The sequence below is a fragment of the Phyllostomus hastatus genome, unplaced genomic scaffold (assembly GCF_019186645.2).
Source record: "Phyllostomus hastatus isolate PE091 unplaced genomic scaffold, TTU_PhHast_1.1 phas_contig_29, whole genome shotgun sequence".
Classification (NCBI taxonomy): Eukaryota; Metazoa; Chordata; class Mammalia; order Chiroptera; family Phyllostomidae; genus Phyllostomus; species Phyllostomus hastatus.
In genome coordinates, this window is record NW_025333835.1 from 24,991,756 (window position 1) to 25,011,437 (window position 19,682).

Here is a 19,682-nt window from a genome sequence, read left to right on the forward strand (position 1 = left end):
TACTCTTCGTTAGAATGAATTTTTCTAGCAGATCTTCAGTAGAAGAACAATACATAGGAAGATACTTAAACAGATTTTTCAAGTGTTTATTTTAGTAACTATTAGACATTCTACTCCTTAATGGTTATATTTTCAAAAGCCTCTACAATTCAGTTTTCTTTAAAATTTAGAAATCGTCTAGCCTTGGCTTGTGTGTGATGGATTATTCTACATTCAAATGACAACACAGCATCTGAAAAAAATTGTAACCCATGGAAAGTCAATTTTAGACCATGAAAGATGTATTTTTTATATCACTTCATATTTCTGGACCTCTTTTTAGTTTTACATTCATTAAAATATTAAGTTAGGAATCCCTCTTTGGGTGCTGGTTGTTATGAAATAAAAACCCAGTGCATTTTTAAATATAGAGTCTAGTTCTGTGTTTTAAATTACTACACAGAAATGGTAAAACTTTTCATAACAAAGGTTTAATTAGGATGGTTAATAACTGTGATTTCCAAAGTGTCTGAGTCAGCCTTAATAATAATTAGGGAGTTTTGTTCCATACAAAATGCTTTATTTAACCTTCATGCCTTCATTCAGATAATTATACAAATGCATACAGTTAAAGGTTTAAACTCTATTCAGTTCACAGCTCAATTCATAGGAAAGTTGAATACAGAAAAGCAATGCACCAACAGAATATGTCTGAGACACCATTAAAAACGATAACACTTGTTCATTTAAATCTCTGAGAATAGACTGGAATAATCATCCTCTGAGAGAATCTCATTGGGGGTATCCCTTTACATCATCATAGGGCAAAAAAAAATCACCATTTTACAGTAAAAGGAAAAAAGCTCTGAGTATATTTACAATACATACACTATACATAAATACAAGAACAACACTTACATAATCTTAATAAACTTATAACAGGGTCTGCCTACACACTACAGAGTATATAAATGCAGAGGAAACTATTGGGAAATTAGATCTTTAGATAAGCTGGAGAAATAAATTCATTTGTAATGAAAACTCTGAACAGAAAACCAAATGAAGATCTAAGAAACGAACACATTTGCTTGCCAGCATCACTGGGGGTGGGGTTTCCACTTTAACGCGCGGGCCCTCCTCTGGGCACTCGGACTCTCTGGGGCCAGAGACCCAAGAGTCTTTTGTAAAATTACATCCGCCAAGTGGGTCAGATGCAGCACATCTATTCAATTTGCTGTCCAGGGGCTTCAGGCCTGGAATAACAGTTTTGTAACCTAAAGGACATTTTTGTACTTTCACACAGATAGATTTTTATAATCCAATCACCATGTATAATGAGCTAAATGTTAAGGAAAAGGAAAAAGATGCCTGCTTGATTTGGCCAAAGATGATGGTTTTCTTTATTCCCACATATTTTTTTTAAATGCGACTGATTTTTTTTCAAAAGAATATGACATTTGAGTTGACCCCCCTACCCCCCTACACACACACCGAAAGCAATGTCTAGACTACTACTAATTATAACTAAGTCATTTTAAGTGGCAGGTGGGTATCTTAAAGGTGGTCTGTTCTCATCGTTTCACAACACAGAAAGTTCTGAGTACATTCTTCTATGGACAAACATGAATTTGCTGGTTTCTTCTGTTTGAAAAATGAATGTGTTATGATGCACATAATTGCATTAATGATGTAGGATGACATAATACATAAGACGATGTTTTCAAAGCTGGTTTTGTGAGTAGCTATCTCACTTCCACAGAGGTGGTTTGCCATGTGATGCAATGCGTCCCACAGACATGAACAAAACAAGACAGCCACCGCTCCGTGGGGGGATGGTGGCTTTTAAACATGAATTTAAAACACAACAAATTGTGGACAGACAAGTTGATAGGAAAGAGCCTTGAATATAGGCACCAGTGCCCCAGTTCAACAATACCCATCCAATGTAATAAAGTGTGAGGAACAAAATATATACTAAAGCCTGGATGTAATTACAAAACTCTGCTCTGGGAAAACTAAAAGCACAAGTAGGCCAAAAGCATTTTCTATATAATGTTTTATGCTGTATCTTTGGAGCATGAAATTAGCAGAAAGGAAAGATGTTGGTAGGTCTTTAAAATATCTTACTTTGAGATTACTTGGGCACTTTTACTAGAATTTGACCCAAATACTATTACTCTTCTATGCGCCCTCATTTCTCAACAACAAAAAAATCAATCTCTGTAAAAGTCTCGGTAAGCCTGCTTTGGAAAAGCAAGATAGAATAATTCATACGAAGAGCCAGTGATTCTTGCTTTACACAAAGAGCAGACTCTCTTGTCTCAAATATTCTGAATTTCTAGAGATGGAGTCTAGAATGAAAAAGGTACTGATGAGAGTATTTCCACTATTCATCTCTTTTCATCTCACTGAAAGTTGTGGTTTTGTTGTTGAGAAATTATTGCTTGTGAAACCCAATTAACTGAGAAGAGAAACCTTCCCGAAGTGGGCTGTGTATGCGGAACCCTGGCTTTCAGCACAGAAGGGAATTTGTTTATGCGGGCTGATCTCTTCCCTCAGCCAAGTAACAGGGAGAAAGATCATAATTCAGGAGACTCATTTTCAGAAAAAGAAACACCATGAGAAATGCCATTCTCTTAATGTTTTCTAAGTCCATTAGTACTTCTATGAATCAATACTGTCAGAGACCTGGTTCTACACAGAAAAGGAGGAGGGCATTTCATCTCTCTAATGTTGGCCGGCTTCTCACCAAAAATTCAATTAAACTAACAATACTATAAACAAATTATTTATAAGATTATTTAAAACAGTCCAAGGCGGTGCCGTTAGGTGGGAAATCTGAAAAGGACTGATCTGTTATCTCTCCTTGCTCATCGCCTGAGTGTTGGCGACTGCCACCCCATTAACAATGGCCAAGGATGGGCTCTGTTAATAACAACCAGCTCTGTGGAGGTCAAAGTTTCAGATGCACCTTCAGCAGAGTCTGGCAGGGCTACACAGGTGGAAAGGCTTTCAGTACGCCTAAAGAGATACATAGAATCATAAAAACCCACTCCGGCTAAAATGCTATGAAATAGGGAAGAGTTCTGATGATCTGGATCTTCAGGCCACACATTTAGGAGGACAGTGGTGTGAGGACAGGGACAAGTTCAGGGAGACACCTGCTTATTGTAAGTCCCTTGTAGTGACCCTTCATGTGTGAGTTTTGAGGAGAAGACAGATTTCAAATCCTCTGGACCACTGTCCAATCACGTGCTCTATCAGGTCCCTGTTTCTTACTGGGAAAATGTGATGACTACGCTTCCACAACAGAAACTACTGAAGAGTCAGATGGGGAAAGCTGGCTGCTGGGAGCACATGTGCAGCGTGGGAAGAACACGGGCTTCAGAGGCAGCGACAGGTAGCCTCGCACCCCCACCTCCCTGTCGGAGGACAACTCAGCCACTCCCTCTGCGCCTCAGTCTCCCAGCCGTAACGTGTAGAACTGTCGTGTCGTACACCTGAGAGGTAATGTGTCTAATAATCACCCAGTACAGTGCTTGGCACATCGCAAGCATTTGATACACAGCCATTATTTGATGGCTTGCTAAATTTTGACCTTTCAGGTTCCTTGAGTACTTCCTGACAGCTCCCAGAAAGCAGCCCAGTCAGGAGACTTGACTCAGCGAGGGTAAGGAACCCAGCAGCTTTCCTTTGACACTTAGTCGGCTCTTTCACACCCCGTCCTGGCTCATTTCCTTCTCCTTCTCCCTTCTGAAACCTGGAGGAGGGAAGGCCAGATGGCTTTCTCGGCCTGGGGTCTGGTTCTAGAGAACACTGTCCACCCTGGTTGTCCCCACTGTCTAAAGCCCGAGTGTTTAATTACCATTATACTTGCTCAATTACTCTGACCAAATGTTTGGCTCTGAAGGAGTATAATTTTGCCGAGAGCCCTCAGTAGCTTGTTTGGGTGGATCTGTGCTGAGATGGCAGGGCTGGAGAGTTTCAGGGCTCTTGTCTATCCATAAAATCTTGTCGTATATTTCTATTCATGACTCCAATTTCAGCAGTAAATAATTATAGGAAAAGGTTGTCAGGTTCTAAATGTGTATCTGGAAATTTCCAGGACTAACTGCAAACTTTGGTTAAAGGCTGGCTTACTAAATGTCAGTTACACTCCTGTAGACCTTTTAGGGATAAACGATTGTGTCGATGTTCATTCCAAAATGGCTCCTGGATGAAAACAGAAAATATCAGGGACACGGGGAAACAAAGATGGATTCATGCATTTGATATTGGTGGGGAAAATAAAGTAAGACAAGCAAATGTTTCTAGTGTTTTACTCTAAACACATTGTCTTTTGTTAACTAAGCAAAACTTTTTGAGGCCTCCTCAGTGCTTCCTAAGTCTGCGGCAAATCACAGTGAAGTTTTTATCTCAAAATTTTAACTGCCATATGCCCTAGTGTATGTTGAAGGCAACTTTAATATTCAGATTGGCATTCTTACATTCTGTATGTAAGATTAAATTAATAAATGCTCACGTAAACAAGATGGGGCATACTTCAAAAGCCCCAAGAGTGTTTTGTGGGTGTGTGAACAGATCCAATTTACTATGTGCATATGCACACGTGTTCCCAAATGTAGAGGAAAAACCCAGTCCGAAGAGGAATTATTGCTGTGTAAAGTTTAGGGATAGCTCATTGGTCATAATGTTCACTGACAGGCACTTTCAGCTTTCAATTCATTTCTGGAAATGGGCATTAGCTTATTACTATTGCCAGTATAGATTCCTTTAAACACGTGGCCGTATCCATAACACTTAATCTTGTCAACACTTAGCTACTCCTAAAAGTACTCCCCCTGGAATTAAACATGAATAAACACTGTACAGGTTTTTTTTGTTGTTCGTTTTGTTTTGTTTTGTTTTTCATCAAGAACTACTTGGCTGAGGAGGAAGATAACTGAGGAAAGGGAACAATTGCTCGATGCTTCTCTTTAGCACAAGTAAAATCCTGTGCAGCTGTTTCCCCCTTTTCAGGTAAAGACATTTTGAGTTTGGAATCAGCTGACTGCAACTTAAAATGACTTCACTGTGTTTTAAACCACCCTGGCTAACTTGAGACAAGTGGCCACTCCGTTCCACCAGCGCACGACGGCTGTGCTGTGGGACAGTGGGAGCGGGTTCCGTGGCGACACCACTGACTGTGTGTGAGACATACAAGGCATATCTGAACAGGTTTTCTTTTTTTATTGTGATGAAAACTAGAAGCTCTTTTCCCCGACATACTTCATCAAACTATTTACAACCTCTGAAAAATTTGTGAGTTTGAAAATACTTTTTCCATTATCACATAGGTTACGAATACAATAAAATAGCTTCACTCGATTTTTTTTTAAAGATGCAGTATCCTCAATTTCATTTTCTTATGAAAATCTGAATTTCTATCGCAATTGCACAGCATTTAGCATATTTAAAGTACCAATGGACATGGGTTGCTAAACAGACATTACTCTATAATGAACCTGTGAAAATATAGCATTTAAAATCTTTATGTACACTTCTTAACTATAAAATGCAGGCAAAGTCATATATAGCATTATAAGCTGATTCCCTAATAAGGTAAATAACTTACATTTGTAGACAGCATGGATTATTACAAATTCATTCTTTTAAAAAAAGGTGGTTGTTGATATTCAGGAGCCCCCTGGCTGCTGCATATACAGGTGTGCGTACAGGTGAGCATGTACTGGCGGTGCCCGGGATGGTCAGTAGGCGGCAGTGTAGGGATAAGTAGAAATGTAATATGGAAGACACCACTTACAGAACCTCATTTTCAAACAAAACCAAATCAAAGTGAAAGATTTTTGTAATGAGATACACTACCTCAGAAAAACTGAAGGAAGAGAGCTGGTCAATGAGGTTGGAGGATACATTTACTTCCTAAATCTACAGGCATTAGATCAGTAAAAAGCAAAATCTGAGACTGGATTATGGACTATGAGTATTAAGGCTTCCTGGGCCTATTTATGATTCGTAAGAGTTACCTCATGTTCGGTCCTTTATATGAAGGCTATAACTCAATATATCATGGATGCTGGTATTCTTAACACTGCTGAAATTCTGTCAATCCTTACTATAAATGTTAAGACACCTTTATAACAACATTATGGCTACATTTCTAAGCAGTCATAACAACATAACAAAGGCGTATTAATACATTTGAAGGCCTCACCTCTCCGGCTTTATTCAACTGCAGCTTTGGTAAGTATAATAAATAAAGTACAGAATAAGGAATACTACACCTTTATCCATATACATGTTATTATTCTAATGAACTGATTTCAAAGTGTGGGATTACACTTATGTTGAAAACACAAATGGCAATTTGAAGTTAAAAAAAGTTGTATAAAAATGACCACAAGCTTTGCGTGAGCTATTCAAATTTCAACCATTAAGGGGATGGCCTTTCTAACCTGCAACTGGCACTGTAAACATGGTGGCTTTTTGTAAGATTTTCTCCCCTTGAAAATCCTCTTCCTATTGTCCACTTCAACTTTAAAGTGAAAAAAGTGCTCTTCCCCCCCCAATGTGGTTTGTGTTACTGTTATTCAACTATTTTTTTTAATAAATGTCCTATAGTGTTCTGCAGAAGTGACGCCAGGCAGCAGTATGACCTTCACGGTGAAGCCATTAGGAATTTCAGAACACAAGACAAGTTATCAAGCGGGCTTCTCCGAATCCACACACAATTGACAGGATGGGGCTGGAGGATGATGCGAAAGTGCGAATTTTTTTCTAACACCTTCAGATTGGGGAATCTATTTAAACCTTAAAGCCTGAACCTTATAACTTTGCAGATAATATTAACCCCCTTGAACTCACATCTCCACAATGCAAAGAGATAGGCTTACTGCAGCTTCTCAAGCCATTGCGCCACATGGGTGGAAGTTCCCAAACATGCACATGTCCTTCTGCAAAGTGACTGAACAGCTGCAACTTTAAAACCGAAGAATGCTGCTAGTTAGGGAACTTCTGATGAGTCCCCTGGATTCTACTACTTTGCTGTTGTTCATCATCTACTGTGCTTTTGAAAAAGAGGCTACAGTGGACAGAAGACAAAACAGAGGAGGCTTTTCTATGCCTAAAGATATTCCCACTTAAGAATTCCGTTCTTCCTCTCCCAAACTACTTTCCTTTCCATGGGAAATCATCTGTAGAAAACTTAACAAAGAGCATTTGCTATGTCCCGAGACAAGCCCCAAGTAAGTTTCAGTCCTGGGGATAGACCAGCCACTCATTCACTCCTTGTGCTTGGGTCCCGCCGTAGAAGAACGGACAAGTCAAAGGGGGAACACTGACGGGTTTTCTCAGTCAACGTACTGTCTCAGCCTGGTTTCCACTTTCAGAGGATGAGGAAGAAAAACTCACTTTCCTGAATCTTTCCCATATTATTAGAGAGGAGCAGCTCATGTAGTTCGGTGCTAAATTTAAATCAAGCTGTCACTCAGGAAGCTCCCACTGCCTGTCAGTTCTATGAATTCTAGAAACCATTTCTACCTGTAACACTCTCAAGACATCTCTCAGCACAGAACAGGATTGGCTCCTCTCATGAGCAGACAGAATTAAATCAAGTCTACACTTCACCTGAGCGATGCACCTACTGCCTGCCAACCAGGTTTTGGGGCTGGTGAAGAGAGTTCCCTGACTGTGTGCACCAGTCTGTTCTGTGCTGCTGACCAATAACCATGACCAATGCTGGCGTGCGTCAAGAAACCATTTTTTTCATTCCCGATGGTCACAGGCCAGGAGAAGAGGAGTTACATACAGTACAGATAAAAAAACTTTCCAGTTGGTAAAAAAAAAAAAAAATCCCAGTGCTTGGTGGGTAGTAGATTGTGTAGCTAAAGAAGCTATTTATCAATCGAATTGCAGCCCTTGTTGGAGAAAAAAATTGCTGATGAATTTTTCAGACCTGGCAGAAAATGCAGAACACATATTTCTGAAGACAGAATTTGACCTGAAAATCATTATGCTGTTGCTTGAATGATTAAAAAAAATTTCTTTTAATACCATCCAACAGAAATTGTCTTTGTTTCAAGGTTTATAGTTCTTGCTTCATCAGAATAAGATTATCTGAATTAGAAGATGATTCTAAAAAGGATAATTCTGCAACTGTAAATTATTTCATAATATTCAAACATTTAAAACTGAGCTAGTAATATTGTGAGGTTAATTTGTGCGATTCCCAAAATCAAGTGTTTGTAATTAAAGTATACTGCAAAGGTCTAGCTATATGCTGGTAACATTTATATCTAAGCTATAAAAAATCTTAACAACAATAACTAAAAACCTCACCAAGCCCCTTAGCCACATAAAGCTGAAAAAACAGCTTTTAGTGGGGAAAATAATAAGATAATTTTTCTGAGAGAATGCTTGTTGGTGATGTATTGCTTTGTTTACTATATAATTTGCTAACTGCCAAAAAGGCTCCTATTTTTCGGGGGTTGATGGGACTGCAATTTCCTCTCACCCTCAGCCTAGGATGAGTGGGCTCCACATGCCTGCAGAGGCCGACGCAGAACCCCTGAGCCCTGGTGTGGCTGAGAAAGTGGAATCTGTGTAGAAGAACCTGCTGGAGAGCCACTGACCCTTGGCTCTCCAAGGGAGGAAACTAGCACCGTGTCAGGCTTTCCTCGGGGAGTGCTCCCTCTCCACTGCCTCGCTTCCAAGGAGGGCTGACCCATTAACCTGTGAGTTAATTCCCTGCCCTGCCTCCCTGGCCTTTCCAGTCGCCAAATAACCGTTTTCAAACAAGCAAAGGGGAGCATAATCTTTAATTGTGGTAGTCGACCAAGCAGGGCAACAAACAGCAGAAAGATTACCTCAGTGCTGGAAATGTAACCAAGACATCTAAAATGTTGGGGTGTTTCTTACAATCCCTTTAGTAAGGATGAAAATTGGTAACGTGAGTCCTCAGTGAAGTTATTGTAGGAAGGTCCTTTTATTCATTATTGCTTTTCTCCTCAAGAGGCGCATTATTTCCATCTCTGCTTTGTCTGATTTTTCATGTTCACTGACTTTGCCTGGGCAGCCCCACCTCTTCTTCCCTTGGTGCCAGTGTGTCTAAGAAAGTTTTCTTTCCCCCCTGATTCCTTGTAATCAAATACTAGGGCCAGGAAGAGATGATGCCTAGGTGACAGAACACTGCAATTTGAAGTGGGGCAGTAGTTTTTTTAGACAGGCTCTTCCTATTCAACTACAGGACAGCTCCGTGCCGGTCCGTGCCAGGGCGGACACCGGGGCTGGACTCCCAGCGAAGTGTCGCTGCCCCTCCGCTCGGACAGATGAACAAAACAGAATCAAAACAAAACAGAAACAATCAACAACAAACAAATGAAAGGTTCAATGTCGGGTTTCTTCCGGGCATGGCATAGTGACAAGTCGCGGGCGATATCTAGCTGCGGCCACTGCTATTGCGAAGGGCTGCCCAGGTGCCCCTTCCCTTCAGGTCACGGAACCTCTCCAACACCTTCTTCTTGCCTACGTTCATGCTGCTTGCTGGTAACAGACTGGAGGTGCATTCTGTCTTACTCAGATGGGAACTAAAATTTCTGTAAAAAGGGACTCGGGGGTGGGACGATGGGAGAATAATCCCCATTTACAAGGTCTCGCTCTAGCCATCAATTTGCGGTAGGTGACCTTTAAAGTATCAATAACAAAATGTCTGACAGCTCAGAAAATGTACAAGCTACAAACATCTTTAAATGGCAGAGTACACAGCACGGGATACTATGCCTGTCTCCTCGGCATTCGTGCCACCGATCTCCCAGGCCAGCGTGAGGCCGATGCTCGTGGAGTCGCGATGGGGTTTACCTTCAGACTGTAAGGAGAAGTGTTCCTTCTGTTTCCTGCTCTGGTTTCAGACATCGTGGGATGGTGATGCCCTTTTGTGTTAACACTGTGAAGGGGATTCAGCCCTGCTGAACTGGGTGCCGCTCCGAGATCCAGCTCTCTCGCTCAGCTGGACGGGCAGCATTCCTCACACCAGCATATGCCTCCGGCGGTGCAGTGCCAAGTGGTCTGACCGAGAGAAGCTGCGATCACAGTCCGCGCACTTGAATGGCTTCACTCCCGTGTGTTTGCGGTAATGCCTCGTCAGTTCATCCGAACGCGCGAACTTCCAGGTGCAGCCCTCCCAGGTGCACTTGTAGGGTTTCTCCCCTGGAAGAGACAAAGGGACACACGCTTTGGTGCTCCATCTCATTTCTGTAATAACCAAGCCAGGACTCTATACTGGGAAGTGGCTGTTTTCAATGGGCTTTCCATTTGGTAACTCTTGGTCAGGAAGCCTAACCATCCCATCAGCACGTTTGGGGTGACAGAGAGGGGGCTTCAATCTCATCTCTCCTGCTGAGACATCTGGCAACTTAGTTAACACTTGCATCCTCAATTCCAGGTATATTACTCTGCAGTCAAAGTATCAAAAGGCACAGACCCGATGGCTCCTGGATATAACTACCTCTAGTAGCCTACAATGGGGTAGGAGAGCTCTATTCAGGCTGATTTGGTTCTGAGGCAGAAACTAATTAATTAATGATGTTTGGTTTCAGTACTCCAAACGGGGATCACTGAGATGGTTAAGGCTATTTTAGGGTGCAATGCCCATTTATCAGTCACTGCAAATATACGCACAATTTCATTAAAATGTAAAGCACTCCACTCCCCCCAAGAAATGAGGTATTAAGTACATATTATTTGTAAACATCTACTTTTTGCCCATCTATTGGGAAGAAATCCAAGCTATCCTAATGGTGTAAAGTTTAAGCACCTTTTCCAGCGACAGGAATTAGGGCGAGCCCTGAGGAATCAATCGCTGGGTTGGTTCTAGGGGAGAAACTCGGAGTAAAAGGCAGTCTGAAGAAGTATGTAACTTGACCAGGTCCCTCAGTTGACTTGTAAGGACAGTAAAATATGCCCAGGCTCTGCCGGGAAAAGATACGCTACCCATTGTCCAAATGAGCTCCCGGGGGAGCGGGACAATAGCTGACCCAGGCGAGCTTTTTCCTGGCTCTCATTCAGAATGGGGGCCCTGTCCCCAGGCAACCCCGCAAACACTATCTCTCCTCCACCCCTTCCACCCGACAGTCAACAACGCGCTGCTTGGCCACACGTGGCACCTGGTGAAAAGGGCCTGAGAAGGGAAGAGAGCTGTTTGTTGATTTGTACTATAGAGCTGCAGACTGTATATTGTTAACCCCACTTGACAGATGAGAAAACTGAGGCTCAGTGTAGTAAAGTAACTTGCCCAAGACCAGGAAAAAGGAGGTGTTTGGCTCCAAATCTAGTGCTTTTCACTAGGCGACCGCTGAAGGGGTAATTCTCTCATCTAAACTTTGTCACACCTTCGGACAGTTAGCGCTACTTTCTTAGGTACTCCCAAATTATTCACTTCCTATTTCCATTAAATCACCAATCACGATACAGCTTTTCTTCAGATGTCTTTCTCCTCTACCAGTTTCTGAATACCTGGAGGTCAAAGAGCAGGTCTCCTCTATTTAGTGCCTGCAGAGGCTAGAGTAAGTGCCAAGCAAGTGCTTGAGTGAGTTACTAAAACTGGAACACACACACACACACACACACACACACACACGTACGGGAAACTAGTAAGCTCTGAAGTGAGATGTGCAAGTAATGCCTACGTATGTACGAACCCTAGACCAAACTGGACCCAACATTTTTCATGTAACTGTTAAACAAATGCTAATTGTAGCAAATGGCCCTTTCAGAAGTGAGTGAATCGTTCAGACCAATGAAATGTAGAAATGTTGATGTATTTAATTGGGGCCAACTGACAGCTCTAGCTTACTCAGAAGCCTACTGACTGAATGAACCCCAGACTTCAGCTCCTGACTCCCTCTGGATGTCCTGACAAAAACCTTTTGCAGGTGTCTATTGGCCAGAATTAGAAAAATGAAAACCAGCAAAATCCCTAACTTAAAAAGATTGGGAGGGCAGGACTACTTTGTAGTGTATCAATAGCAAATGTTGACATGCTTCTATTTACATGTGATCCCTTTATGTTTTTGAACTTATATCACGAACATGGGTTCTCATAAGTTCACCTTGATATAGACGATGTTTTCATCTTTGGGGCACTGAGCTCGGCAGCGACTCTGTCACCAACAGGCATCTCCTGGCTGTCTCCTCTGTTACTGTGGAAGCAGCTACAGAGAGTAAAGGCCTAAGAACAGAGGGTTTTCTTAATTGGAGAAAGGCATTTCTCGGTTGTGTGGTGGGAGGGTGGGTGTGTCTAGTGTGGGAAGGAAGTGTCACATGAGCATGACTGGGGTCACACCAGCTGCTGGACCCTCACCTGACCATTCCAGGTCAAGTGCGAGGAAGAGGCTCGGTAACTGAGATGGGCCTGGAAGGTAAGGAAGGGCAAAGAGAAGGAGACAAGAGCTTCCTGTTACATCTCAAGAAGGGCCTTAGAGGCTGGTATGGACTGCCATAGGGACACTTTACTGCCTCGGGTGCTCTATGGACGTCCTTGTATACCTAATTAGGCACTTAACATTCTCTAACTTCTTCCTCAAAAGTTACAGCAGTCTACTTTTGTTTTCCTTGTTTAATAATGATATATATGTCCTTTCCACTTGAAAATCTACCGTGGCTCAGGGCAAATCCAGTCTGTGGCTTGTTTTATTATTCAACATGCAAACCAAGAATGATCTTTTAAATTTTTAAATGGTTAAAAAAAAAGATCGAAAGAGGACTATTTTGTGGCATAGTAAAATGATATGAATTCAAATTTCAGCATCCATTAATTAGTTTTTTAAAAAAGATTTTTATTTATTTATTTTTAGAGAGAGGGAAAAAGAAAGAAAGGGAGGGAAACATCAGTGTGTGGTTGCCTCTCACATGGCCCCCAGTGGGGACCTGGCCCGCAACCCAGGCATGTGCCCTGACTGGGAATCAAAGCAGCGACCCTTTGGTTTGCAGGCTGGCACTCAATCTATTGAGCTACACCAGCCAGGGCATAGTTTTTATTGCAACACAGCCACTTTAATTTATTTACAGATTGTTGATAGCAGTTTTCCAGTGGTGGTAGAATTGAGAGCTGCCATAGAGAATACACAGCCTGGAATGCCTACAATATTTTCTGACATCTTATAGACACTCTGCTGATCCTCTGCATTTTGTAGACACACTGTTAGGTTGGGGTGGGGACGTGAGGGGATATTTTGGCTACAGAATGATCACTTATTCTCAACCTAGGACCTCAGTTAAAATTCTAACAGTCTTCTCAGAAATAAAACACACACTATTTCACATCAAATACTTTGAAATGAGAGTTCTTGGCACCAGAAAGTGAGTGGTTCTTTGAGGAGGCTCACCCAATTCAATCTGAATTTTAAAAATATTCTCAGGATCTTTTCTGATCCATAAAAAGTGAAGGTCTTCCCTATGAGAGTGAGGGTCAGGATGGAGGGGGGTCCGGAATACAACTATGTTACAACAGTCCCTGTAAACGATGACAAGTAACTGTTCCACTGAGTCTGGGAGGGGGATAGACACACAGAGGGAAGAATCAGAAAGTAGGAGCTTAGGTGTTTGGCAATGTTTCTAAGATGGATATTTTAAAGGGAAGGAGCCCGGAAAGCAACAAGTCAGGGCAATGGTTTCTGCAAGCACACAAATGTGGACTGAGGAAACTTGGTGGAAAGTCTGCAATGTGTTCTGCGAAGTGGAATCGAGTGCAGTAAACCATCATGAAAGATGAAGGTGGCAAAATGGGTGAAGGTGGTCAAAGGTACAAGCCCCTCCTTATACGTCATGGGGATGTATATATGGCGTGGTAGGAATATAGTTAATAAGGATGCTGTCCTGTATATTTGCAAGTTGCTGAGAGATCTTAAAAGTTCTTATCATAAAAAAATATTTGTATTTATGTGTGTTGGTGGATGTCAACTACACTTATTGTAGTGATCGTTTTGTAAGCTGGTCATTTTGTAACATGCAAATATCAAATCATTATGTTGCACACCTGAAACTAAGATGCTATACGTTAAATGTCTCCATTTAGAAAAAGAAAAGGGAATGGACCTCAAAAATACAAGAGGCATATGCTTTCTTCCTCTTGAAAAAAACCAAGAAAATAACACATAAGTTTGTAAAGTTATTAGGGGGGTTAAGAGGGGAGGAGGGAGAAAGTATACTGAAAAGTAATAAACTTAATTATCTAGGTGATAAATGAGTTTTCCTTGAACATTTTCTTATAAAAATGTATACCTTCTTTTTAATACCCCAAAAGTCATGCATAATATTCCTTGCCCCCATTGCCTCCTTCACAAAACTCAGTATTATGGGTGTGACATATTATGAACTATGTCTCCAGATTTCAAAAGAAAGAAAGAAAAGAAAAAAGAAGCAAGAGTTTTGTAGAAAACACTATCTTCAAATCCCTCAAGTCAGAGGCTGAGCTATGGGGACCGGGGAGAGGGGAGGGCTACTCTGAGAAGACAGAGAGCTGGCTCCTGTCCCTGCTAGAGAGAGACCTAAGTTTTGAGGACACCCGCCCAGTGCCTGGCACTTCATTAAAAAATAAACAAACGGCGCATGCTCTCTTTGAACTTTAAAGTCAAGATTTAAAAATAGACACAAGAGCAAATTTAGTGGCTACTACATGGTATTAAACAGCCTATTTTATGCTTGTGCTTTGAAACAATTAAAAGGGTATAATCTTATAAACAAATTAAGATAACCTAAACTAACTTTGTGACATGAATGAAAACTAATTAAAATGATAAATAACTTTGTAAGATATATTGTAGTGTGCATAAATGATCCCTGAAGAACATAATGAAAGAACAGAGTTCTAACTTCTTTCCTTTAAAATCTTGCTAGAAAATAGAAAGCTAAGTTTAATGTTAAAAAGTCAGTGAAAAACACAGAATGGCAGGTAGGTTTCCCATGAAAATCCTCCCGTGGCAACAGCTGCTTGGACAATGAAAGGAGCAGGCATCTCCCGGGGCCCACACTTTTGCTGCTCACGGCTGCTCTGCGTCTGCCTGAGGGATGGTGATAGCAAACGTGCTTCCTCGTAATTTTTTCAAGAAGAGTGAGCTGTCCTTAAATCCATTTGAGCTAGAATCCTGCAGATGTATTATTCAAAACTGTTTTCCCTAGAAATAAGCTAAAAATGAAAACAGCCCGCCCTCCTTCTTTACTCCTTTTGTCTAACCCACAAGCGCCCTTAGAATCCCGTGTGGCAACGCCTTCAGAAACATATGTTTTTACATTTTCCAAAATACTTGAAAGTTCTGATTGCACCAACAGATCGTCTTTGATTTTTCTTCTATTAATCCTATGAAATAATGCAATGATAGAAAATGGCACGGTGTATGTCTTTACCGGTAAGTTTTAATAAGTGATTTTTGTTTTTTTAAGTTGAAACATGAAGTTGCAGCTGTACAAGAAAAATCAAAGGACAAGAGCTGAGTAACTGGGAGCTTAATACGACGCCCTCACTCCCACCTGGTCTTCAAGTCTGAAGTGAAGGTCTCCATGTCTCATGACAAGTCCATAAGCCATTTCTACTTTCTGTATTTAACAACAAGAACCAGACCATTTCCAGCACAATTTCTGCCCTCCTTCAGTTCCTTAAAACAAAAACCTGGGCTAAACCATGGAAACCTCTGAAAAATAAAAATGTTAACGAAAACTAACAGCAAGAGCTTCTATTTACTAAAGTTAAACAGTCCTGTAAAGATTAAAATAAGAACATACCCCAAAAAGAGGGTTTGTTCATTTTCATTCTAACATATTCTTTGTAAGTCCACATTTGGGGTTTATAGTAAATACAATTTGCTATGCAGATAAGCCTGCGTGTGTGCATATTCACAGGCATTATTAAAATGGAATTCTAATAAAGTGTCCTGGGAAAATGAAAACTCACATCAGGGTTTTTTTTTTTGAAACAGTCAACAAACTGATTTATTAAGAGAACTGCTGTCTCTTTCAATTTTAGTTAAAGAAAAGGATTAAGAGTCACTAAATGCATTTCCATGACATTTACCCAGCCGAAGGCATAATAAAGTCTAAAGAAAACACCAGGCATTGAAAAGATTCCCAAAACTCACGAAACAAAAATAACTTTTTCAGGTGCCTCCCATTTCACCGTCTAACGTGCTGAAAGGTAAATTTGTACTGAGACAAAAGACAGGTGCCCTTTCATATTAAAATGATGTGTGAGCAACACACAGAGGAGGAATGTGCCCGTTGGAAGAGCTCGGGTCAAACCAAACGCCCGTGTTCTCACATCAGTTTCGCCATTGTGTTCTCAGGCAACCGAGAAGGAACACCTTCTGCAACAGGAAACAGGCGTTTTCTTTGGTTCAGAAGTGCATTTCTGAAATGATTCCCTGTTTAACTTTCATCAAAAGGGGCCCCAGACACTGACAAATGAACTTCATAACACACTCAAGGCTCGACATATTTGCAGTGACAATCTGTTCCGCTGGAGGAATGGTATTTGCATATGAGGGAGAAGAAAACAGAATCAAGATTCCTATCTTGTCTTCTGGTTTCTGTTACCTTAGTTCATCAAAGTTCAAAGAATTTTAGATCTGGGGGAAAAAGTTAGGTACTTTTAAATGAGAAAGCAGGAGGCTAGGGCTGAGAATACAAGGCCCCTAATGCTGCTGTCCCTCCCGGTGGGGTGAGGTGGCACACAGGAGCACCGGCTTTGCAATCAGGCAGGGTGCATGGGCCACCGCAGACTCTGCTGATTGACAATTCCATCCCGGGCTGGGGAGGTGAGCTTTCTGAAACACAGGCCCTCCACCTGGAAATGGGAACCCTATTCTTACGGCACTGTGGTGAAACTTAGAAATACACAGGCCAGGTGCCTGGCCAATGACAGGTCCCCCAAAAGAGTATTCAATTTTAAAGTGATGACATTCAAAAGTTTTGCTTCTGTGAAGGAATATAAATAAAAAGTTAAAAACAGATCCTTTTCGCTATGTATAAGGAAATGAATTAAGGTTTTCAGGTAATTAGATGCCTATGCTAATTTTGATTTTCCTAACACTTTAAATATAAAACTACTTTTGAGGCCAAAGGGACCCATCCACTCTCTAACTTGTTTGATACACTTGGTTTTGTCAATTCAATCAAACAGATATTCAACGTTGGTCTTCGTCCCACTGAATTGTCTGGACTGAATGAATTGACTATCTTCTTTATTGCATGTAAACAAGGCTTTCCCCATGCAGTTCTATAATGGATCTCTTTGATAAAAATAACAGTGTATTTGTTAGAATAGATAGCACTTTCCATTCACCACACTGTGGCTTGAAGGGCTTTCTGGATCTGAGCTCACTTACTTTTGACAACTTCCTGATGAAGTAGCTGGAGTAACCAGTCCTGCTTCACCCGAAGTTAGTAAGCGGTGGAGGCGGGATCTGAATCCCGGGAAACTAACACCGTAGTTCACAATCTTAATCAATACTCTCTAATGCCTCTCAACACTTGAAATCACTGCTTTAATAAATCAGGATATCTGGTCGGAACTGGACAAGCAGACTGAGAATGTGAATTAGTCGTTTCAGGGCAGACAATGTGCTAACATAACACAGAGGCTTAGCTCCTCTCATCTAGAAATCAAATATAAACAGAAGCATCATACAATAAAAATGCCATTCAAAGCAAAAAGTTCAAGGTCTAAGACAGTACTTTACTTGGCTGTTCCGAGTTTATTTCCATGTGTTGACAATATTTATTTTCCTATGTGTCTGGTTACTTTTTCCTCAGTTTCTTTCACAGAGAACTCTTCTTGACTTCTTACCTAAATGTTTTCCAGGATTTTGACTTTGGCTTCTCGTCTGCGTATGTTTTCCCTGGCCCCCACCACAACTTATAAGGGAAAGATTCTGAAGTATCTACGCCTCCGTCTCTCTCCTAAACACCACAGAGAATGTAAGAAATTTGTAACTGACAGTCCGAAAGCAACCTCAGGATGAGAAAACTTTACGCAGCATCTGCTACCTAAACGAGATACTTTCCTCCTTGTGCTTTTCCACCTGGGAAAAAAAAAGGCAACCTCATCTACTGAGGTATCAAGTCATAAATATCTCCACCTGGAGAGATTTCTTGGACTCTTTCCTATCTGTTATTCTCTACCTGCCCCGGCCTGATGATTACATCTGCCAGTTCTGCCTTCCAGATGCCTGTCTACTCCCCTCGATGGTTCACCCCCACTCTGGTGGTCCGCCTTCCTCTAGGCTCCCCCCGTCCTTTCTCCAATACCCACTCCTATTGGTTCTGCTTCCCTGCCTTCTGTCCGGCCCTCTCCAGTTTATTACCCGCACTGCAGTGAAGGACAACTTCCCGAAAGGCAGTCTGGCCATGTCCCTCGTTGGCACCCTGGCACACCTGTGTTAGAACTGTCATCACCCCCCTCTGTCATTGGCGGTTTTCCTGTCGTGTCTGCTCACCCCACTCAGTGGCGTGGAATGAGGTCGGCTTTGAGCTTTGTCTGTCACTGTATCCCCAGGACCTGCCTTAGTGCTCTGTGCTAAGAAATGCTTATTGATTACGTGAATGAAACTTAAATTCAAATACCTCTTATTCTTTTAAAAGTATGATATGTAAGAGACAACTTGAGTAATCTATTTTGTGAAACAAAGAGAGTACTGCTTTCATTCTTCCTATTCTATAATTTTATCCTAGTCTAGTGAATTAGAATTCATATTTTTGAGGGAGGTAGGGGAGGCAGAAAAGGGAACAGAAGTCAAATACGTGGTGATGGAAGGAGACTTGACTTTGGATGGTGAACACACAATGCAATATACGAATGATAGATTATAGAATTGTACACCTGAAACCTGTATAATTTATTAACCAGTGTCACTCTCATAAATTTAATAAAACTAAAAATGACAAAAATATTGAAACCTAAAAAAAAGGGCTCAAACCATGGAAAGACATGGGGGAATCTTAAATGCATATTGTTAAGTGAAAGAAGCCAATCTGAAAAGCCTACACACTCAACGATTCCAACTAAATGACATTCTGGAAAAGAAAAAACTCTGAAGACAGTGAGAAGATCAGTGTTTGCCGGTGATTTATGAGAGCGGAGGGCTGAAGGAGAGATGGAGGGAGGGTTGAATAAGCAGAGCACACTGGGTTTTTAGGGCATGGAGGCTGTTCCGTCATACAGTAATGGTGGGTACGTGTCCTTATATATGGACTTCAGTTAATAACAATATACGATCACTGGCTCATCAGGTGTAACAAAATGGACCGCACGAATGAGAGATGTTAGCAATAAGGGACCCCAGGCATGGGGGAGAAGGGAGCATGTGGAAGCTCTCTAAACGCTCTGCTCACTTTTCTGTAAACCAAAAACTGTTCAAAAAATAAAGCCTGCTCACTTTAAATTATATGTGTATTTGTTTTCCTTTTGAATATATATGTATTTGAAAAGGAAAATAAATTTGGAAGGCTTTTATTTAAAACTAGAGACACTTAAAAGTCTAGCCTGCAAACAAATACCTCTATATATCTGTTTAAACTTTTGAAATTAGAAACACAGTATATGATTGATATATTTAATTTGCAATTATTCTTATTCTTAGTTATCAAGATTTTCATTGAATTACCTTAAAGCATTATAAACATTATTTTAATATATTCTTTAGTGGAGAAGACACTTTCTA

The 19,682-nt window shown here is 41.1% G+C and overlaps 1 protein-coding gene across 1 annotated transcript in view; it reads right to left on the reverse strand.

The window, feature by feature from the left end:
• Nucleotides 1-315: 315 nt before the first annotated feature.
• Nucleotides 316-19,682, reverse strand: part of KLF12 (Kruppel like factor 12) — a 421,669-nt gene continuing 402,302 nt past the window's right edge. The window contains exon 8 of the mRNA XM_045838960.1: nucleotides 316-10,182. Coding sequence (XP_045694916.1) covers nucleotides 10,001-10,182 — 182 coding nt within the window. The 3' untranslated portion in view covers nucleotides 316-10,000. The remainder of the gene's footprint in view (nucleotides 10,183-19,682) is intronic.